This window comes from Lontra canadensis, unplaced genomic scaffold, assembly GCF_010015895.1.
Source record: "Lontra canadensis isolate GAN:19392208 unplaced genomic scaffold, GSC_riverotter_1.0 scaffold187, whole genome shotgun sequence".
Classification (NCBI taxonomy): Eukaryota; Metazoa; Chordata; class Mammalia; order Carnivora; family Mustelidae; genus Lontra; species Lontra canadensis.
Window position 1 is genome coordinate 366,707 of NW_022631181.1, and position 20,583 is coordinate 387,289.

The 20,583-nt window shown below is 54.4% G+C and overlaps 1 protein-coding gene across 2 annotated transcripts; it reads right to left on the reverse strand.

Annotated features, from left to right (window-relative positions):
- Window positions 1–336: 336 nt before the first annotated feature.
- MVK (mevalonate kinase) lies at window positions 337–20,489 on the reverse strand. Of its 2 annotated transcripts, none has more exons than XM_032847394.1 (11): window positions 20,485–20,489; window positions 19,479–19,570; window positions 18,445–18,592; window positions 15,092–15,236; window positions 13,047–13,202; window positions 9,664–9,767; window positions 9,105–9,150; window positions 5,661–5,751; window positions 5,164–5,280; window positions 1,702–1,855; window positions 337–588 (listed from the first exon to the last, which is right to left on the reverse strand). In XM_032847394.1, exons 2-11 carry the CDS (start codon window positions 19,554–19,556, stop codon window positions 437–439), a joined length of 1,191 nt encoding a protein of 396 aa, XP_032703285.1. In that variant the 5' UTR covers window positions 19,557–19,570; window positions 20,485–20,489; the 3' UTR covers window positions 337–436. The 2 variants fall into 2 exon arrangements, with proteins under 2 accessions (XP_032703285.1, XP_032703284.1); XM_032847393.1 differs by lacking the exon at window positions 20,485–20,489 and adding an exon at window positions 20,343–20,456.
- Between the last annotated feature and the right edge of the window lie 94 nt (window positions 20,490–20,583).

Below are 20,583 nucleotides of genomic sequence, written 5' to 3' on the forward strand. Positions count from 1 at the left end.
CTTCCCGGAGGAGGTGGGAGGGACCAAACCCTGAGAGACAGGTGGAAGGGTAAAGGCAGAGGGAGGGAGAAGGCACACTGCATCCAAGTGTCCAACCAAGTGGACAGAGGGTTTGAGAAGGCGGCAGCGGCCCAAAGCAGATGGGTGTGTGGGAGCTTCAGGGAGGACAGGAAGGAATCCCCTCACATTACAGAGGACCCCACATGGCCCCACTGCCCAGGCAGCTCAAGAGAAGGCAGGACACAGGCCGGGTCTTCCAGGGACCCCAGCCCAGTGCTGGTTCCAGATCACACCGCTGGGAATGGAGGGGTGTGGCCGCGGGGAAGGCCAGCACACGGGGCCTTGGGGCCCACTGGCCAGCACAGAAGCTGACTCTGGCACCTAGAATACCCCAGGAAGTGGCTTCTTGGTGGGGCTGCAGCAGCACAGGTTCATCTCAGAGACCATCCAGGGCTTGGCGTACGGAAGGGTCCAGGAAGGCGGCCGAGTGGACGGAGATGCCAGGGGCCCCGATGCTGGTTTCCCAGCAGTCAAACCCGCAGTCATTCAGAGCCTGCTTCGTGGCCTCTACCTCCGGCTGCTCCAGATCTGGGGGAGGGAAAGCAGCAGGTCACCCCACAGTCGTCTGCTCCCTTAGAGACTGTCCATCCAGGGAAAGGCCTGGGACCAACCAGGTCTTCCTGTTGGAATGTCAAGCCTTGCACCCTTGGGAGGGGGGACGGGGGGGTGGTTACAGAGCCAACAGTTAAAATCATGGGCTCCTGAGGCCCACAGACCTGGCCTTGTCATGGATCAGCCACGGGGCCTCAGCCAAGTGACTTCCCTTCTCTGAACCTCAGTCTCCTCATCTGGGAATGGGGCTAATACCTACCCCTGCAGGGTCCCTGTGAGGCTCACATGGGAGAATGCAGATAAGGCACCTGGCATAGCAGACACGCCCCAGAAGCCCTCTCTCTCATTACCATCCCCGACCCTGAACTTGGAGCCAACAGTCAAAGTCTGCCATTGGCTGTGCTGACGTCCTGATGCTGAGGCACACTAAGGTTGAGGGGAGCCGCTGGGGCCACTGTGGGCTGACCACAAAGCAACAGAGAAAGGTGGGACAAAAAGAGAAAGGAGAAGGTAAAGAAAGGGAGAGAAAGACCAGGAGGTGGGGGCAAAGGAAAGGCAATGGAGGCGGGAGCTCTGAAGGCCCGGTCCTGAGGGCAGGTATGTTGACTGAGCACAACCAGGAGTCCCTTGCTGGCCCCAGGCACATTACCCAGCCTTGCTCTTTCCCCAGATGCTAAAGGGAGAGAAAGCCCTTTGCTCTGTAGCAAGGTCAGTCCCATCTTGGCTGCATCGAGAGGTGACAGCAGGGGAGATGAGTGATGACAATGTCCTGGTTATTTCTCGAGCTTGTGGGAGACTTGGCAGGTGAGGACACGGTAGGGACAGCCACCCCAGTAGGAGCCCCAGGCCTATGCTGGGCATTCTAAATGCACTTTTCTCCTCGAATCTAGACAACGATCTTAAAAAATAGATGTTAGCATCCTTATTTTACTGATGCAGACACAAAGACCCAGAGAGGTTCATTAACTTGACCAAGGCCACACAGCAGAGGTGAGGCTGTTCTCCAGCGTCCTCCTCCTCCCGAACAAATTGCCTGAGTAGAATGTTTGCTTGACCCCTGGCTGGCAAACCTGCCCAGCCCCCAGCTACCTGGCCTGAGGAGAGTGATACCACAGCCACCGCCGCCCGCGCCAGTGAGCTTGCTGTGCAGTCCATGGGCCATGGTCACCCGGCAGAGTTGGTCCAGTGAGGCATGGCCTACACCAAGGGCATTGAGATGGTGCTGGTTCATGTCGATGAGCTCCTGGAAGAGGAGAAGGTTTCATCTGTTCTCACTTGGGGTGCCTGAAGCCAAGGTCCCATGCCCACCCCACCCATGTTGACGGTCACTGGTCTGGGATGGCAAATAGCTTAGACAAGCTAGCACCGCGTCCCTCTCCACTGCTCAAAGAACCTCTCCTTCCTACAGGACTCCCCAAGGGGCTGGGACGGAGCTGGTGGCGAACACATGGCCCACGCCTGTCCAAAGCAGCCTCTGGCCATGGTGACTGTCCAGAGAGGGCCTGTGACCCATGCTGGGCCAACCGCAGCCCTCCTGGGGTTTTCGCTGCCTCTGCCCTGGAAGTGCTAAAACTGGCTGACTTCAGAGGTAAGCCGCCAGAGTTACCTGCCCTGCACGTGGTCAGAGATTATATGTTAGATGGAGAGAGATTTCAGACTGAGCTGTTTTGGCCCCTGGATTCAGCTATGCCTAAAGCTGTTCTTGCTGGTCTTCTCAGTTATGAGCCAATACATTCCCTTTCTGTTATAGCTTGGTTGGGATGGATTTCTATCACCTGCAGAAGTCTGAAGTACTCTGCCATCCCACAGCTGCCTTAGGTGCACCTACTTTCAGAATTAAGAACTGGTTTATTGTTCTAACAAGGTCACAAGTGGGGGAAAGAGCTAAATGTGTTTGTTTCATCAAATTCCTGCTCTTCTGAGGCTCAAATGGCATGGAGGTTGATGAAACAACAAAACTGACAGCTAGCAGAGCCCAGGCATCCCCCTACAACCTTTCATTTACCCCACCAGTGTTTGCCAAACACCTTCACCATGCCGGGCACCGTGCTAGGCACTGGGACTCTAAGAACGAGCACCCAGCTACCGTCCCTGCCACGGGTAAGCTAAGCATGTGGGATCTGGAGTGGGGGGGGGTCTGGGTTTGAGCACCAGCTCTGTGACCTCCTGGTCCTAGGCAAAGGCTTTGACCCCATGCCTCAGTTTCCTCACTTGTAAAACCAGCATCATAAGAGGCTCTGCCTCACTGTCATGGGGATGGGACAAGGTGAGGTTTTTGTTTTTTTTTTTTTAAAGATTTTATTTATTTATTTGACAGACAGAGATCACAAGTAGGCAGAGAGAGGCAGGCAGAGAGAGAGGGGGAAGCAGCCTCCCCGTCCAGCAGAGAGCCCGATGCGGTACTCGATCTCAGGACCCTGAGATCATGACCTGAGCCGAAGGCAGAGGCTTAACCCACTGAGCCACCCAGGTGCCCAAGACAAGGTGAGGTTTTGCATGATGCCTGGCCTGAGATGAGGGCTTCAGGAACATCAGCTGCTCTTAGTACTTTATGGTCACATCACCGTCCTCTTCGTTTCAGGGGACGCTAAGGCTTAGGGAGGAAAGTGACTTGCCTAAGGTTGCTGAGCTGGTAAGGTACCAAGCCAGCCCTGGAAGCCGGGTCTGCCCGATGCAAAGCTCCCATCTACCCCACCTCCCAGAGTGCCCTCAGCATTCTGGCTGCCACCTACTTCTTGTGGCATGGGGCTTGACAGCGCGCGGCTCTGCTCCGGGGATGGGGAGTGCCTTTGCGCCTGCAGGGTTGCCAATCACCGAGCTGTCTGCTGAGGCCCACCTGGCTCCCCTGCCCTAGGCTGTTGGGTGGGCTCAGGTCAGCCCTCCCCTGCAGCCCGCCTCACACCCTCCCCCCGCCAGCACTTCTGACAAATGAGCAGACAGGCGTGATGGCCCGGTGGCAGCCCTGGGTGCCTTTCCCCAGCCCCAAAGGCTGGATATGAGGGTAAACTTCTGGGGGCTGCTCTCTGCGCCTGAACGCCAGGTGTCACGTTGCAGAGGCAGGTTTTAGACACCTGTCACATTCTGATCCAAAATCTGTCAAGGATCAGATGACAGGTTGTGACACAGGAGAACAGCTCGCTGGTTTGAGCACAAAGCTGTCCAGGAGCTGAGCTGCACATTTCAGCGGCTGCCACAGCCAAAAATATACACAATGTATAATCAACGTGCTGTTCCGTGGCATTCTCCAGGGGCTCAACAGGGTATATTTCAGGCAGTACTCTATCATTATTAATTTCCTACTCAGGAGGACTGTGTTCCCTCCTTTCTACGTGAAAGGAATTGAAGCCAGCAAGGCAAACGCCGGGGGACTGGAGGCAGACAGCTATGGAAATGGGAGCAAAAGCACAGAAGCGAATGGGGGTCCCCACCCCTGGTGCAGGTGGGCGCTTATTCAAGATCTGTTGGCCAAAGAGACAAGCAAGTCAGTCAGCTGGATGCCTGTCATGGCCACTCACTGGCTGGCGGACGTTACAGAAAGTGGCTCTTTGGGCCTCAGTTTCTGTATCTGTAAAATGGGCACAGCCTACTTCCCAGGCAGGTGGTTCTAGAGATCAAGGGAGAAGTCATTTGTGAAAAGGCATGGCCTAGGAGCTGCTTCCGTTCACTACAAGGGCTGCCGACTCGAATGCCTCCAGTGGGACAGAGAGGCAGCAGACAGCCTGCAGCAGCTCAGGGTGGCAGTTAAGGAGTGCTGGGGACTGTATGTCACCCACCCAGCCTTGCTGTTTTCTTAGGATGCTCCGGTGAGACCAACAAGGTTGAAGCTGGGGTTCGGATTGGGACCTGATCAAACCCAAGGTGTGAGGTCTCTACACGAGAATTACGCAGAGGGTGGTGGTTGAGGGAATGGTGAAGAAGGAATGGGGTGAGAATATGTCCACACTGGGGTACCTAGGTGGCTCAGTTGGTTACACATCCGACTCTTGATGTTGGCTCAGGTCACGATCTCAGGGTCGTGGGATCGAGCCCCACATCAGGCTCTGTACTTAGTGCAGAGTCTGCTTATCCCTCTCCTTCTCTCTCTGCTCCTCCTCCCAGCTTGCCCTCTCCCTCTTGAAAATAGATAAATAAAAATGTCTGAGCCAAAGCATGCCAGTGATAAACAGTCACCAGAGGAACAGATGCAGTTAGAAGGAACAGCAGGAAAGAGAGGGGGGCGAGCAAGAAATCACTTCTGGACCGACACAAGACAGTGTCAGCAAAATCCCACTGTTCCCCACAGGCAGGAACCCTCGCCTGGCCCCTGGCACTTAGCACATGCCTTAGTATGCGCTGGGCACTGCCCTCTGTACTTTGCACATACTCCCTCCACGGCTCTAAATTGCCTGGGAAGAGGATTAAGAAGGCATGCTTGCTGGCCTTGGCACACACGGGACCCCCGGCCTGGGCCCAGCCTCTCTGCTTTGGCTCGGGGGATCCTGAGTGCCGATGGGGAGTCCCTGCCTGACAGCAGTGCTGGAGAGGCCCTTTGCCGCGCAGATAGGCTCTTACTTCCAGCACAAGGTAGTGCTCCGGTGCCGGGGCCACAGCCATCTCCCCCAGCGTCCGCTCGCACTCCAGTGAAATCGCGTTGATGGAGGTCAGCAGGGGTGTCACGATCTCTGGGAACTGGAGGGAGAGGAAGCAAGGGCCCATGAGGCCTGGGTCATGGGAGGAGAGAGAGGTGTTCCCCCAGCCCACTCCCTGCCCCCCCGAGGAAACCCCCTCTCCATCCCCCCTAGGTATCCGCCTTGCCTAGCACCCTGACATGAGTGGGGGAGTCTCATCACCAAGCCGGCACACCTGACACTTCCTGTGCTGCTTCCCAGCTGTGCGGGGGGTGGCGACGATGACACAGCAGCTCCTTGTCTGCCACAACTGCCTCCCCCGGTCCCCATTGCCCATCCCAGCCCTCCACTAACCCATGGGGCAGAGGGAAGGCTCGAGCCCCCAGACCTGGCTGCTGAGGCCCTGCCATAACCCCGCCCAGGAGCAGACCAGGAGGGCACCTTGAGCAGCCGGCTCTGGACACTGGCCACAAGAGTCTTTGTGCTGCGAAGGACTTTGGTGTAGGTCAGCAGGATCTTTAGAGCCGGTGGCCTGTGGGGTGAAGAGGGGCCCCATTGAGCTCAGGACAGAAGAGAGGTTTCAGGGCCAGGGGCCAGCCCAAAGTCACCCCACCCTGTCACAGAGGAGGAAGCAGAGGCCCAAGGAGGGGTCCTCGGGAGGCTGGAGAGGGAAAGAGGGGAGCGGGAGGCTCCTGCTGCCAGTCACAGCTGCGTCTATACTCCAGCCCCCAGGCAGATAGATACTTCCCTTTGGCTTGTCACCCACCCACCTGACTTCAGTGGGGCACCTGCTACGGGATGGGCACACGTGAGGGGGCCTGGCTCAGCCTGGAGCTGGCAGAAAATGCCAAGTTCACGGGGTTTGAGGAGTTCAAAGGTACCGCAGCCAAGGGTACAAGAAAGGGTGGAGGTTCTGTCCTGTGGGCCACCCCACCTTGGTGGAGTGGAAGGGTCTAGAGATTTAGGAAGAAAAGCAACGGGATCTGGAGTGGATCACGCAGAGAGGGTGTACGCAGGGAGCAAAGATGCCCAGGTTGGCTGGTACAGTGAGCCCAGGGGTGGGAAGGCTTGTGCGGGTGCTGGGTTCCCAGCAGGTGGGGCCCATCCTTGCCCTGCCTTGACGGCACCCGGACCTGCTGCCCTGGCTCAGCCAGAGAGGGTTAGAGGGAGTCAGTAGTCCCTGCCTGGCTGCCCCAGGTAAGAGAACAGAAGGCCCAGGGCGGCCACGGTAAGCTGCCCTTGCCAAACCACTGGAGCTTCAGAATATCTCCTGAAGTCACAATCGCAACTGTCCTATGGCTGGCAGCCTCTGGGGACTCCGAGCCCCATTTCTTGTCATCCCCAAGCTGCCTTGCAGAGCACTGTGGGCCGGGGATGGAGGATGGAGCATCTGGACAAGCTCTGGCCTGAGACAGCTGGAGACATGCAGACCTCCTGATACCTTTATCCGTTTTTCTTTTCACAACCCAAGACTGTAAAATCCAATAGGGCTGCAAAAGGCTGCCAGAAACCTGCTTGATCTTGACGCCCATAAGCCCATGAAATTAATATCGATTCTCAGCCTTGGAGGCCAGCTTCTTTTTTTTTTTTAACTTTACAAAAGATGAACATTCTATTTGGCTTTTCTTTTCCCCTTAAAGACAAGCCGTTCCTCAAAAGGGCAGCGTTCTGGGAAGCCGCATCTTGATCCACTTCGCAAACAATGCATTTTTTTTCATGGAGAAGCACCATGTGTGGTTTGGGGGGAAAGGGTTCCTCTTGAAGCCACTGGTGGGGATTAACGCGGAGTCTGGCCCCCCGGCTTCTCAGAGAATCTGCCATCTGCTCTCTGTGGCGCCCTGCGGCCCGCAGTGAAGGTCGGTTTGCTCTGTGTTCCTGTCCATCGGGGTGGGAGGAATTTGAATATTTCGTCTTCATCTTTATTAGGCAAGTCCTCTGCAGACTTGCTGCCAGCTCCCGCCAGCCCCACAAAATCCCGGGCTCCCTGGGGCAGCCAGAGACCACCACCCAGGCTCTGCTCTGTAAGCGACTATGCATGCTAGGCCTGGCCAATGCCTCAATCTTATCTCCTCTTCACCCTCCCCCTCGGGTTTCCATTCAGGTCCCTGCTCAAATGTCACTTCATCAGAGGCTCCCCTGGTCATGCACCCAAATGACAGCCATGCTCTTACGGGGCCACTCGTTGGCTGCTGTCTCCCACAAAATGTGAGTTCCCTGAAAGCAGGCCTTATTCTTTCCTGCTGCGGCCCCAGCACACAGTAGCTGCTCAGGAATATGTGTGGAATTAAATTTGGTTGGCCAAGGGCAAAGCACTCTACAGATAAAGGTTTCTGATTTCATGCTCAGGATCCTCACTGCATAAACCAGGAGACGTCTGCCTCAGGAAAAGCGACTGGTCAAGGGCACCTGGCTCATGAGTGGCAGAGCTAGGCCCCAAGTAAGGCCCACAGACCCCAGAGCCTCCGTCCTGCACAACACCACCAGTTGGCCACCGAACACGCCTCTGGGGCCATTTCCCCTGCCTCCTCCTACCTGGAAAGCCAGGAGAATCTGTCCAGGAGAATGTGCATGTGTCCACGCCACGTTTTGGCTGGTTTTCTCTCCCCGGGGCCCAGTTTGGAGCTTAGGGTACGACGAGCTCTCAGGAAACCCTGAGTAAGACGTTACCACCCCCAAATCTGTACCCTGACTTATGACCCCCCTCACTATCACAGCATCTTCAGAACTGTCTGGATGCCTTCGTTCTGAGGATGAAAGTTGCGCCAGTCTGAGGATGACCAGGAGCCCTGCAGGCAGGCCCAGCTCTGGCATCTCGAGTCTCACTCTGACTCCTGCTGTCACTGCACCAGGCGTCGGTCTACCTGGCAGAGCCCCCCTCCCCCCTTGGGCCCCCCGGCTCCAGGGCCCAGAGCACACAGCAGCCAGAGAAAGCTGGTCCCACTCTCTTAAATGGCCCTACTTCCTCCTTGGTGCAGAGCGGTTTGTGGCCTCCAGGGGACATGCGGCACTGTCTGGGGATGTTTCCAATTGTCACAGCTGGGAGACGGGGGAGGTGTTGCTGGCATCTTGTGGGGGGAGAGCTCAGGGGTACTGCTAAACACCTCAAACAAGCTGCAGAGCGCAGCCCTCCGCCATAGAGAATGATCGAGTCCACAATGTCAGAGGCGCCCAGGTTAAAGAAACCCTAATGTCGGCCATCAGAAAGGCAGACTCGGCTCTCGGAAGACAACAGAGCGGAGGCAGGGAGATCCCAGAGGAGCGGGTGGGAGCAAGAACATGGAAGCTCATGCCAGCTCATGCAAATAACCCTCCTCACCCTCATCCCCACGGAGAGGTCGCCAAGGTGGCCAAGTGCCCTGGGACAAAAACCAACCGACTCAATCGGGGCTCAAGGAACTGCCAAGAAGCACATGCTCCCATGTCCCCTGTACGTGTCCACTCTGAGTCCACAGAGAAGAGAGGGTGTTTGAGTTTCCCCACGCTCGGTGGTGATCCCGATCCCTCCAGGGGGATGTGAAATGGGCTGAAAAGTTGTCATCTCGTTTTTAGAGCCCCAGACCCTAGTACAGTCGTCAGGAACACAGGCAGATGTCAGTTCTCGTTTGCGAAATGAACACGTGGGCGGATCGATTAAATGACTGAGAGGCCGGGGGTGTGGGGTCTGAAGGTGAACGTTCATGGCCGTGCATGACTTCTCCCTCTAAGCCCTTGGTGATCTGAGAGCAGCAGCCCAGAAGGTAAGAGGCCTCAGGGGGGAGGAGAGAGAAAGCCCGGGGACATGAGGCCCACAAGTGTCCCTCACCATGAGGTTAGAGGCCCACCTCCCCCGCCCTGGGACTCACTGCCATAGCCGTGCCAGGAGCTGCTGCTCTGGCCTAGAATTACCTCTCTAGGGAGGAGATCTTTCCTTGTTGGAACCGGAGCACTCCTCCTAAAGACAAGAAGAGGCGGGTCAGAGCTGTAGGCCAAGTTACACATCTTTGCTTCTTGGCAGAGAAGCGGGGCTTGAGGTTCGGATGAGAGTTCTGCCCATCCCAGGCCCAGGTACACAAGGTCCAGGAGGGCACAAAGGCTTGCCTGCCCTCCAGCCTGCATGGCCTCACACCACCAGCCAAGTGGGGAGGGAGGGCCTGGACTGCGGCCAGGTCTTATAAGTCCTCACCGGAGTGGAGTCCCGCTGGTGTGGCTCTGTAGCTTTACCACAGGGACCCTCCTGGGAAGCTCCCCGAAACTGTAGCTTCCCAGGCTCTGCTCCAACCCCCCCCCCCCAGAGATTAGATTCAGATGTGAGGCAGGGCCCTGAAATTTCTCTTACCCCCCACCCCCGAACAGGAAAATACTATTTCCCTCAGAATCCAAACTGACAGGGCCTGGTGTCTACGATGGTCCTAAGAATGTATAAAATACTAAAAACAGAGAAAAATGAGTTTGAGGCAGCCCCTACCCCAGGTGCTGACAGCGTTGTCCACTCCAGACGGGTTGCCATGAATCATTCTCTCCCCCTGGAAGGCCCACTTGTTAATTAGTTCCAAATCCTCCACGGCCCACCTGGAGAAGACACAGGAGTTCATCTGTACCTCAGAAGACAGTGCGGGCCCAGTGTCGCCAAGGGCAGCAGGGCAAAGGATCCACAGGTTAAGCTTGGTGGAGACTAAAAAAAAGTCAGAGGGGATTGGGCCCTCGAAAGCAGAAATAGAACAGCCTAGAACCTCTCCACTTCAGAGCGTGCCGTACCTTCCCTGCCTCTGGAGCCCCCTCCAACCGGCACTGTGGAGTGAGACCAGGCTTTGAATGCACACAGCCCTAGCAGCGAGGGACTCTGGGACCGTTACATAACCTGTCTGAGCCCCACTGTCCTCATCTGCAGGATGGTCACACCCATCCAGGGCTGGCTGCAGAGGTCTCAAACAAGGTGTCCACGAGTGGCGGGCAGTAGTTACCACTGTCACAAACCCCCACATACCCATCTGCTCTGGAATCCTTGCCGTGAGGACCAGGGAGCAGACGTGTGACCCTTCCCAAAGCCCACCAGGAATGTGATTCTAGGAGCCCCAGACACCCTCAGTGGGTCCCGTGAGCATGGACCAGCTCTGGATCTTTCCTAAGCATGCAGCCATGCTGTCTTGCTCGGGAGAAGTGCGGGCTCATGCAGTTTGGGTGAGCAGACCCCAGGTCCATGAATTACTGAATAAGGAATATGGTCAGCCCCTTCCCTGTGCCTGTCCAATGCTCATTTGCTGTGGGGTCTTAGGGAAGGCCGTCGCCCCCTCTGAGCCTCTCTCCTCACTGGCCAAATGTGGATGTGATGCCCCCTAACTCGCATGGTGAGTTGAGAGGCTCAAAGCTATCACCAAATGCTGAGCACTGAGCTGAAGCCTTTCTCCACTGGCCATCTCCTGGAATCCCACGAAAACCCTACAGGGAAGGTACAGTTACTATCCCCTCCTACAGAAGAGGAAACCGACACTTAGGTGGGTAGAGCAGATGCTGGTGCCACTCACTACTACACCAGCACCACACCTGCGGAGTGGGGCCCAAGCTCCCAAGACTGAGCTCCATGGTGCCGACAAGATTCCCTCGTCTGTCCCATAGTTACTGGGCATCCACTGTAGGCCTGTGACTAAGCTCACACAGGGGATGAACCAGACATGGCCCCTGACAGCCTGAGGCTTGGCATCTCACAGACAGGGGGTACCCAGCGGCAATCAGTATTTAACTACAACCCCCAGGAGATAGATGTGATGCGGGAGGATCGGGTGTGCCACATCTGGAAAGGGGAGGGCCTGAGGGACGGCAGGGGTGGGGTGGAGGAGAGTCAGCAAGGCAAGACGTGCAAGGAAAACATTCCAGACTGAGGCCACGTAGCAGCTGGGACTGGGCAAGAGTCAGGCCTTTCCAGGAACTGCAGAGCGAGTGAACAATGGGGCAAAGAGGCAGTTGGACCCAGCCCTGGACCTGGCCGTCTCCATAGAGGTGAATCTCCTTCCCATTCTGTGCACTGTTCATCCTTCAGGGGCTCAGATTTCTAACCCCCATCTTCAGAGGAGACTGGGTTCTAGTTCTGTAGGATTTGGAAAGCTGGGGCCAGGGCAGGGGTTGGGGCCTGGAAAGGAAAGACTGGGTCTTCAGGGGAGGCAGCAGAGCTGGCTGTAAGGAAGCCATGCACACACACACACAAACACACACACACACGCACACACACTCACAAGTCACCCGTGCCCTTTGAACAACACAGCTGGTCTGATGCCCCATACATACAAGTCTATTCAGGGGACCCAGGGCAAGCAGGCCTTCAATGATCTAAGTTATAATCCGTGATTAGCACATGCTAACGAGCACCATGGTAACACCAAACATCAAGGCTGGAAGGCCCCCCAAAGGCCCATCAGGAGTCGCTTCCAGAGGAGGAAACAGAGCCCAGACAGAAGAAGGGGTAAGCAATGGCCTGCAGCGAGTTACCAGCCAAACCTCACTGAAATTCCCGAAAACCATCACCTTGTGTTACCTACTGGTGCATCTCTCATCACCTTCTGGATTCTTCCCCCGACAAAAGCCACCTTTTTCCCACCCCTCCCACTTCTCTCCACGCAATGTCCTCTTGCTTTGGAACCAACCAAAGCAAGTGTGAAGGATGCTGACAGACACACCCCATCAAGAGCCCCCCGGGATCCGCCATGGCCACAAGGATCCAAGGGACCTTAGTGTGAATTCAACTGTATTTTAACCTCCATGTGTCAGAAGAGAAAGCAACAGACCAGAGGGCACCCAGCGGGGCCAGGCCATCAGGAAAGCACGGCATCTTCAGGGCAGAGGAAGGAAACCTCCAAACCGAGATCTGGAGGAGGAAAGAGGTCCTCCACCACAGGCTGGCGCAGCGTGGCCTTGTTGCAGCCTGGGCCCCCACAGCGGGCAGGGAGGGCATGGGAGCACCGCTCTGGGAGCAAACACACGGCCACATCTGTCCTGGCACCCAGTACAGCCTTAGCAGCCTTCTCTCCGGCCAGCTGTCCTGGAGGAGAGACGCGGCCAGCGGTCCCCTCAACATGGCACACAGTGGGTACCCAAGGCCACCAGCGGGAGGGCCCCCCTGATCCCTATAGGCCCAGGGACAGACCTCACCAAGAAGCTGCCAGGCTGGATTCAGGACTGGCATCACTCCCGAGGTGGGGCCCAGGATAGACGGCATCACCTCCATGCCTGGGATGGCTGCTCAAGGTGACAGACATGGCTGCTGGCGAGTGTCCCGACTGGCCTCACTGACTTACAGTGGGAACAGCAGAGGCAATGCCCCTTCCATGGAATGAGGACAAGGGCTCTTACAAAGGGCGATGCCTTCATCTAATACCCCTGTGTTTCTTTCTTGGCATCTTCTACTTCTTTTTCTTTTCTCGTATAACCATCCAACCTGTTACAGATAAGGACGCTGGGGCCCCGAGGGGTACAACGGCTGGGCCAAGGTCGAGGTCCCACAGTGAGCTGATGGCAGAAGTGGGCCCAATGGCTCCCTACATCCAGGCTCAGGTTCCTTCTGCCACACCACGGGCGCTTGAACCCAAATGAGGCAAGGTGGGTGAGGGGGCGGGGACCTGAAGTGGCTTAGCTAAGGAGCAAAGAGGTCAGACTCTGGGTTCAGGCTGCCTGGGTGCAAGTCTCGTTCTACCATCCCTGGCTGCGTAGCCTGGGCCCGCCTTCTGGCCTCTGTGCCTTGGTTTCCCCATCTGTACAATGGCCATATGACACCTCTGGCAGGGAGTCCTCTGAGTGAGAACCCACACTTGGGTCTTGGCGCCTGGAAAGGACAGCGAGCAGGGAGAGGGCGGAGACTACCTGCTGGTGGACACCCCGTCCTTCTGCGGGTTTGGGATCTCCTCACACGCGGTCAGGAGAGCGGCGGCCATACACGCAGAGTAGGCGGCGCTGGAGCCCAGGCCGGCCCCAGTGGGCAGCTGTGACCACACCGTGATGTCCAGGCTGGGCAGGGCCCTGAAACACAGTGGGGGTACAGAGCATGACTCCCCTGGATCAAATTAGCAGTCGAGGCCCAGAACTGGACATTGGCAGGGCCTCACTCCAAGCCTTCAGCCTAGGTTTCCGAACTCGGAGACATATGCCGACCCCAAAAGTGGCCCTACAGGATGGGCGGGAAGTCATGGTGAGTCAGACAGCTTGGAAAGAGGTACCAGGGGCGCCTGGGTGGCTCAGTGGTTAAAACCTCTGCCTTCAGCTCAGGTCATGATCTCAGGGTCCTGGGATAGAGTCCCACAACGGGCTCTCTGCTCGGCAGGGAGCCTGCCTCCTCCTGTCTCTCTCTGCCTGCCTCTCTGCCTACTTGTGATCTGTCAAATAAAAAAAAAAAAAAAAAAAAGAAAGAGGTACCAGAATCATTTAAAGCACGAGGTTCCCTTGTGAATGGACCGTTTCTCTAAATTCCTTCCTGTTCCCTACACAGGAACATTCCGTGGAAATATTCCCTACTCAGGAAAATTCCGTGGCCATTGTCTACTTGTATCCCTGCCTGGGAAAGCCTTGTGCCTCTTTCTCCCCCAGGCAAATGCCTACCCATCCTGCAAAACCCTTCTCAAATGTCCTCTCCACGGGAAGCTTCTCCTGGCCACCCACAGAACCCATTCCTAGCTTCCCTCGCTGAGCCCCTCTCCCCACCGTGGCCTTCTCTGGGATGCTTCCCCTGTTGTATTTCCAAGCAAGGACTATTGTTAAACTTCACGTTCTGTATTTCCCATTAATAAGATTTTCCATTTATAAAATTTATAACTTTTATAAACTTTTTGTAAATTTTATAAACTTTTCCATTTATAAAATTATAGTGCCAGGGGTGCCCGGGTGGCTCAGTGGGTTAAAGCCTCTGCCTTCGGCTCAGGTCATGATCCCAGGGTTCTGGGATCGAGCCCCACATTGGGCTCTCTGCTCAGCAGGGAGACTGCTTCCTCCTCCCTCTCTGCCTGCCTCTCTGCCTACTTTGTGATCTCTATCTGTCAAATAAATAAATAAAATCTTAAAAAAAAAAAATTATAGTGCCAAATCTGCTTTTCAAACTACACATGCCCACCCCACTCAGAACAGGAGGTTCTGAAACGCTTACCCCTTCCCGGAAAGGGATGTGCCCCCTCGCTCAATTTGAAAATCCCACGGCAGACAGCAAGAGTTGGGACATTTGTGAACGTGCCCACTGCACCGTGCCTGGTCCCTGGGACCTGCTCAACCAGTACCTGCTGTCTCAGTAAAGAGCTGTCCCTTAAGGCTTTCCCACTGGGCCTGGGACCAAAAAAATTAAAAAAAAAAAAAAAAAAAAAAAACCACAGTGAAAATCACTGTGGGCTAGGGACAGAGCTAGGCTCACTTCATATATAATATTGCTAACTCTCCGATAGTTTTCTTAGGAGAATATTAATGGCTCATACTTCTCAAGCTGGGTGACAAGCTCTGTGTCACACACTTTAGATAAATAAACACACTCACCCTCCCACGGAGCTTATAAAGTACGGACTCTCACTTACTCCCATTTTACAGAGGCGAACACTGAGGCCCAGGGAGGGTAAGAACCTCAAGGAAGCTGGTAAGCAGACGCCGTGGGGTTGGCCCCAAGTCTGGTTTTCCATCACCACGTGACACGGCCTCCACAGCACCGCCAGCCCTGGGGAGCTGGCCTCCCTGAAGGGAGACTGCCCAGATCCTATCTTAAGGGGTGGAGCAGACACAGTCTTCACTCTGCTCCTTGTAGAGTTTCCTGGCACTGGCGGGATGTGCAGCGGGCCGCCTCTGTGGACATGGCCTGGGAGAAGCCATGTGGCCGGGGCAGGAACCTGGCTTTGGGCCCAGACCTCATGCGCACCTTCCCCAGACCATGCACGCACCTCTGCTTCTGGCAGATGGACAAGTACAGGTAGAGAAAGGCCAGCACAGCCAGGCCCTCGGGTTTGGCGCCGTCCTGAGTGATGCCAGCCAGTTCCTTGAGCTTCTTCACTTGCTCTGCAGTGAGCGCTGTGGCGTCACCCTGCTCTGTCACAAGCAAGCACAGGTGGCTGGGTTGAGAGGGCCGCAGACACGCTTACAGACAACAGAACACAGAAACCCGAGCCGGTGTGAGATCAGCATCTGAGGACAGGGATGCATGGCCCTAGCACCAGGGCCGCATCTGCCAGGCGCCTTCGGGCTTTGTGGGCATGCAGACCTGGGCGTGCATCGCAACAGTACCATTCACTGGCTCTGGGGCCTTGAGCACATGACTTCCCCTCTCTGAACCTCAGTTCCCCTTCTTTGTAGGCGGGGAGAGTAGCAGTACCTCCTCCGAGATAACCTGAAATAAGGGACATGAAACCCACGGCACAGCTCCTGGTGTGTAGTACGTGCTGAATTAATGGTCGTCTTGAAACCCACGTCCACACACAGAGTGCCGGCTAGCTCCCCCTCTCGAAGGTCTGGGTCTGACCCCCATGGTACAAAACCTAAACCAAAGGCAGTATTCAGTTAATCCCCAGACGCATCCCTCTCCAACAACTCTTAAGAACTGGACACTCGAAACCCGAGAACGCGACGTGCTGACACTGGTGTGGGCAGCAGCGAGAGGCTGCGTTAGGGCAGGTTACGCAAGAAGTCCTATGTATGCCATGAGATAACAACACGCTAAAGGCAGCCGAGCCAGTTAACAGTGTCGCTGAGAGCACGGACGTTCCGGAGTGCTGCGAGGGAAATGGGATGACTCATGAAGGCGTTGGAGAGTTTAGGAGAGCCTGGGTGGTTCAGCCAGCTGAGCCACCAGCTGAAGCGCTTGCCTTCAGCTCAGGTCACCATCCCAGGATTGAGCCCCGCTTCCCTGCTCAGTGGGGAGTCTGCTTCTCCCTGTGCCCTTCCCCCTGTGCTCATGCTCTCTCTCTCTCTCAAATTAATAAATAAATAAAAATCTTAAAGAAAAAAAAAAAAGACTACTTTGGAGAGTTAAGAACGATCTGGGTGTGAATCCTTTCTGCATCCCTGACAGTGCCGTGTGACCTGAGCCACTTGGCCCTTGAAGCTCCATTTTCTCATTCATAAAATGGGGTGGATACCACCACCTGCATCCAGGGCAGCCTGGAGGATTCTAAGAGCACCAACAACCATGACATACTGGTCCAGTGCCTGGCACACATAAGGGTACCCAGTGAAATGTTCCTGGTGTTCTGTAACTGTTGGGAAGCAACCAGAGAACGCTGAAAGAAAAAGACAGAAGAGCCTGGAAATCTAGTAGGAAACATGTCTCTGAAGGTTTATGTTCCATATTCCTTTTTCTCCTTGGGGAAATCACTCACAAGTTCTCACACACATACTACATACTGCGTCCCAGCCCTGGGCCACCTGCTATCCAGTTGGATCCTCACAGCAACCCTCCCAGGCCACAGGACTCTGCTCATGGAGGCTCTGAAGGTTAAATGACTTGTCCAGGCTCACACAGGCAAGGGAACATCTCCAACCTCGGGAAGGGGAGCCCGGTGCACCATGGAAAGCAAGGGGTCTGGGTCTGCTCCAAAAGTCCTCATTGAGGATGTTCCTGGAATCACCCAGGGAGCTTCTTTCAAAATACACCTGCTTGGGGGTACCTGGATGGCTCAGTCCTTAAGCATCTGCCTTTGGCTCAGGTCATGAACTCAGGGTCCTGGGATCAAGCCCTGCGACGGGCTCCCTGCTCAGTGGGAAGCCTGCTTCTCCCTCTCCCACTCCCCCTGCTCGTGTTCCCTTTCTGGCTGTCTCTCTCTGTCAAATAAATAAAAATCTTAAAAAAAAAAAAAAAAAAAACAAACCTCACCTGCCCAGTCCCCTGCCACCATGACCCCCATTCTTAATAGGAGAGGGGCATGATCAGATATCTGTCCCTATTGTTAAGAACAATTAACAACAATGAAAACCTCCCCAGGGGATCCCAAGGCCTGACTGGTTGGGAAATGGGGCTTTACGCTGGTTTCCCCCAACTTCCTGCAATATTTGGAAGTGGCTTGCTGGGGATTGATCCTCCCAGGGAATAGGGAGCAGTTAGGAAAATACCCCCAGAGCACTCCCACTTGTCTCACTCTGGCTGAGAAACACTGTTCCAAACAATGAGGCATCAGCTGGGCAAGGAGATAGCAAACAAAGAATGAACGGAGGACAGAAAACACCCTTCAGCTCTGGTGTGGGTGGCGAGCAACTGTGCAGATGAAAAACCCTGCCTGCTTAGGAGGGGACACAAGATTCACAGTATTATCAAAAATCAGGACAGGGGACTTTATTTATTGGCAAGGAAAGAAAGTCCTGATACACTGAAGAAAACAAAATAAAACAAAAAAACACACATGTCTGACAAGTTTGTATGGCCCGATCAGATTTTGGTTAAGGGACAAGATATCCCCCCCATCTCTCTCAATCTAACTATCTACCTGCAGAAAATAATCCAGAAAGATTAACACCAAAATGCTGAGAGTTATGGGCCGGACGGAGGGGGAGGGGGCGGTGGCCAGGGGGCAGTGGTAGCAGGTGACTTTTTTTCATTACTGATGGTGTTTCACTATTGACTCTGTTTTCCAATTAATAAGTATGTTATTTTTATTTTATTTATTTTTTTTTAGATTTATTTATTTATTTGAGAGAGAGACAGTGAAAGAGATCATGAGAAGGGAGAAGGTCAGAGGGAGAAGCAGACTCTCCGTGGAGCTGGGAGCCCAATGCGGGACTCGATCCTGAGACTCTGGGATCATGACCTGACCCAAAAAGGCAGTCACTTAAGCAAATGAGCCACTCAGGCACCCATTACTTTTATTTTTAATGACACCCAATGCCAATCAATACCTTCTCCTTGTCAAAACCATCCTACAGAAGGAAGGCACCCTCTGTCCACTCTCAGACCTTAGGACCCAGAGGTCACTAATCATCCCTGCGTGTACATATGTACTGGTACATAATCTGGGTCTTTCCTTACATACATGCTATTTGCATCTTGTGGTTTTTCACCCAACAACAGGCGGTGACAATCAGTCCACCACAGCCCACACAGATGCAGTCCATCATTTGACGCTCTTAAATTTAAAACAAATAAGTGAGTTAAGCTAATTTTATGGGGTTGAAAGAAAACACCCCCAGAGTGGCTAGTCTCTGCCCCTCTCAGAGACAGCCTAGAATAACTACCCAGCTGTCTATCCCCTTTCCCCTCTAGGCAGGGCCCAGGCTCTTCCCACACCTGGTCCCTCCTCGCTGCACTTACCCAGAAAGCTCGTATCCTGCAGCTGAAGCTCAGCCACATCCCAGGCCCGCTTGACGCCAATGTTTGGTAAGTTGAGGCACACTTTCCCATTGCTGTGGGGCTGAAGCCGGAGGAATGTTCTCAAGTTTAAGGCCACAGCCAGTGCTACCTGTAGAATAAAGGGCAAAAGCAACGAGCCTGAGCATGGAGGGTGGGGGTAGGCACAAAGAGTTTGGCTCCAGTCTTAAACCGAGGGGTCAATGTCAATGAGGAGAGAGAGCACATACTAGCATACAGGGCACATGCCCACACATGCCCTTGGCAGACACCGCTGATCAACCTTGGCATGCTCTCCCACTAAGTGGCACAGCCTCTACCAATAGTTAGGAACTAATATCTACTGATGTTTGCCCTCCTGTTGCAAAACTTCAGAGGTCCTGCACACCATCGAACAGCTTCCCCACAATCACCACATCAGCAAAGATAAATGTAAGCTAGGAACATAAAGAATGATGAGGAGTAGAGGAGCGCAGGAGTGGAAAAAGCATGAGCTGTGAGTTCAGACAGACTTAGGTTCATTCCCTGTTCTGCTAAGGTGTACAGGACCTTGGTCAAGCTGCTTCTCCTAGGCTTCAGCTTCCACATCTGCAAAATGGGATAATCAAAGTTTAACCATGGAGGGCATCCTACAAGTTGAATGAGATAATGCAGGTCTCAAACTTCTTTGCTGTTTCTTCCTCATCTTCCCCACTTCTGAATGTTGGGGTGCCCCCAGGCTCAGGGCTCCAACCTCCTTTCTTCTCCACCGAAGCCCACCTTCCAGGTTGTGTCATTCCACCTGCACAACTTTACATTTCAACTCTGTGCTCTCTTACTGGGTGAGGCCAGGGAAGCCCTTCAATGGACGTAAGGCCTGTCTCTTCCCTGCTTCGCTGCAGACAAACAGATCTCCTCTCCTACGTACTCCCAGGCTATGCCTCCAGGCTTCCTTTTGGCTTAAGGGTAGGGTTGGGGAGAAAAGGTACCCAATTCTCAAAGGCTCTGAGGAACTTTACCTTGCCATGAACCACAGCATGCTCTCCGTGAAGGATGACTTTCCCTGGAGCGGACACTAGCAGGACTTCTGACAGCATGGGTCCTAAGAATCCTGAAGGAAAAAGCCAGAGAGAGGATGAAAAGTCCCCAGATCTTAGTATATTAAGAGAATGCCTAGTTCAAACTCATCATTCGAACAAAATAGGCAGCTACCATTCAGCAGTTGCGATGCGCCCCAAAGACTGTGCAGTGAGTCAACGCACTAGACAGAAAGCCCTAGGTTCAAATTAGAGCTCTTCCCCTCTCCAGTGAGGTCATCTTCGCTCACCTACTCCAGTGGCTAGGAATCTCGGTTTCTTCATGCTATGTGGGGACAAGAACCTACTTACTTCAGTGGGTTTTAGGAAAGTTTACCTTACATAATGCAAGAGGAACACCTGGCAATGTCTGGCACATCACGGTCACTCTATTCCTGATCTACTTATCGTTACGGGCTCTGTTCTTAGTTGCAGCTTTTATTATTGCTACTATTGAAGGCAGAAATTTAAATGCAATCATGGGCCAGAAGGAACGCTTCCCTGGACCTTCAGGCTGTTTCCAAAGCCTCACGATGATAAATCATAGGCTGTAGAAAACAGAGGTCAAACCCCTTCTTGCAAACGTAAGCCAGGATCTCCACAATACAGAGTCCTAGAAAGTGACTTGCTGGGTGGTTCTGCAGGTGTGCGCGGTTTCGATTTTTACATACTCTGCAGAATTACCACCCATTATAGGCCTCGCGTGCGTTACCTTAATATATGACACGAGCCGCACTACAAGCCAAGTTACCACCGTGATCCCGTTTTTTAGTGGAGGAAACTGAGGTTCGGAACCGGGAAACTTACGTTTGTCCGAAGCTCCAAATCACTTCACATTGGAGCTCGCCGACCGCTCGGGACAGATCCCCAGAGTAGGGGACACTGAGCCAGAGAAGCCGGGAGCCCGGCGGAACCTCTCCCCAGCCGACTCCCAACCCCGGGTTCTCACCTGCCTCCGCCGCGGGTTCTGGCTGCTCAGGACCTAGTCCCTGAGCACCGCCCTCCCGTGGGGGGCGGGGGCTCGTCCACCTCTCTGCCAATAAAAACG